The following is a 1,752-nucleotide window of genomic DNA, read 5'->3' as shown; positions in this document are numbered from 1 at the left end:
CCACCTTCCTTCCCTCTCCCAATCCTTGCTATGTACATCTACAATGTTTGCTTCATTTTCTTGTTTATAGGTGAATAGTCCTGGAAACCATGGTGTTAGGGATGGAAGTGACTCAACTGCTTTAGGTGACACCAGGTAAAATGCTTATTTCATAATGGCCCTGTGAAGGAATTGAGGGGATATATAGTCTTCACAGTATGAATATCCTTAAATAATTAATCATTATAATATGGAGCTTCATTAACTTACTTTCTTTCTTTATTTCTTTCTTTCTTTATCTTTTTTCTTATCTTTCTTTCTTTCTGGAAACATTCTAGCTGATAGAATTAATGGGTGGAGCGAATCACTCTGTGGTGTCAGAGTTTGTGTTCCTGGGACTCACCAACTCCTGGGAGATCCAGCTTCTCCTCTTTGTGTTCTCCTCCATGTTTTATGTGGCAAGCATGATGGGAAACTCCCTCATCATGCTCACTGTGACATTTGACCCTCACCTACACTCCCCCATGTACTTTCTGTTGGCCAACCTCTCCTTCATTGACCTGGGAGTTTCTTCAGTCATTTCTCCTAAGATGATTTATGACCTTTTCAGAAAACGTAAAGTCATCTCCTTTGGTGGTTGCATCACTCAGATCTTCTTTCTCCATGTCATTGGTGGTGTGGAGATGGTGCTGCTCATCGTCATGGCCTTTGACAGACATGTGGCCATATGTAAGCCTCTCCACTATTTGACCATTATGAATCGAAAAATGTGTATTTTGCTTCTGGTTGCTGCTTGGGTAGTTGGCTTGGCCCACTCTATGATTCAACTGGTTTTTGTTATAAAATTGCCATTCTGTGGCCCTAATGTGCTGGACAGCTTTTACTGTGACTTACCTCAGTTCATCAAACTTGCCTGCACAGATACTTTCAGTCTAGAGTTCATGGTCACAGCCAACAGTGGTTTTATATCTCTGGGGTCATTCTTCATATTGATTGCCTCCTATAGTTTTATCCTGATCACTGTTAGGAAACACTCCTCAAGAGGCTCATCCAAGGCCCTCTCCACTTTGTCAGCTCATATCATGGTGGTGATTTTGTTCTTTGGTCCTTGCATCTTTGTTTATACCTGGCCTCACCCCACATCATGCGTAGACAAATTTCTTGCTGTTTTTGATGCAGTTCTTACTCCCTTTTTAATTCAGTCATCTATACATTAAGGAACAAAGAAATGAAAGTGGCAATGAGTAAAATATGCAGTCAATTTATTATTTATAGAAGGATTTCTTAAATTACAAAAGTATTATGGAGTTTATTTGAAATAACATTAAATTCCTATAGTTGCAATATCAGTTTCCAAGAACCTTACTACTGTTTAGGTGTCTCAGATGAAAATAACATGATTATTTAAGAATCTTAACTGAGAAATTGCGTTGCTGCCTATGGTTAGAGGAAACATGTGGTATGATAAAAAAAAAAAAGTATCTCCCAGAGAAGGCCAATGCTTATCTCTCAGAGACATTACTTTGATGAATTTACTATGGTCTAGAATTCAAAATTGAGTCTTTTCAGTGTCCAAATGGGTTATATAAGGGAATGCTTGCTGATTGACACTAATTTGCTGTAAAAAATTAGTAAAGTGGTCTGAACTGTCATGAAAGCCCAACTTACTATTTTACTATAGGGACTTTTCTGAGAAGTCAGGTGATGATAAGGATATTAATAAGCAGGAAATCAGAGTAAGAGGAGTTATATAGATTATTCAAATTTTTAATC

General features: G+C 37.9%; 1 protein-coding gene across 1 annotated transcript; it reads left to right on the top strand.

Annotated features, from left to right (window-relative positions):
* Positions 1 to 329: 329 nt before the first annotated feature.
* On the top strand, positions 330 to 1,196 carry LOC129504232 (olfactory receptor 4F3/4F16/4F29-like). The gene has a single exon (XM_055316838.1). The coding sequence runs from the start codon at positions 330 to 332 to the stop codon at positions 1,194 to 1,196; it is 867 nt and encodes a 288-aa protein (XP_055172813.1).
* The last annotated feature ends 556 nt before the right edge of the window (positions 1,197 to 1,752 follow it).

This window comes from Nyctereutes procyonoides, unplaced genomic scaffold (genome assembly GCF_905146905.1).
Source record: "Nyctereutes procyonoides isolate TBG_1078 unplaced genomic scaffold, NYPRO_anot_genome, whole genome shotgun sequence".
Lineage (NCBI taxonomy): Eukaryota > Metazoa > Chordata > Mammalia > Carnivora > Canidae > Nyctereutes > Nyctereutes procyonoides.
The sequence above is the reverse complement of the archived record's forward strand: the minus strand, read 5'-3'. Positions and strand labels throughout refer to the sequence as shown.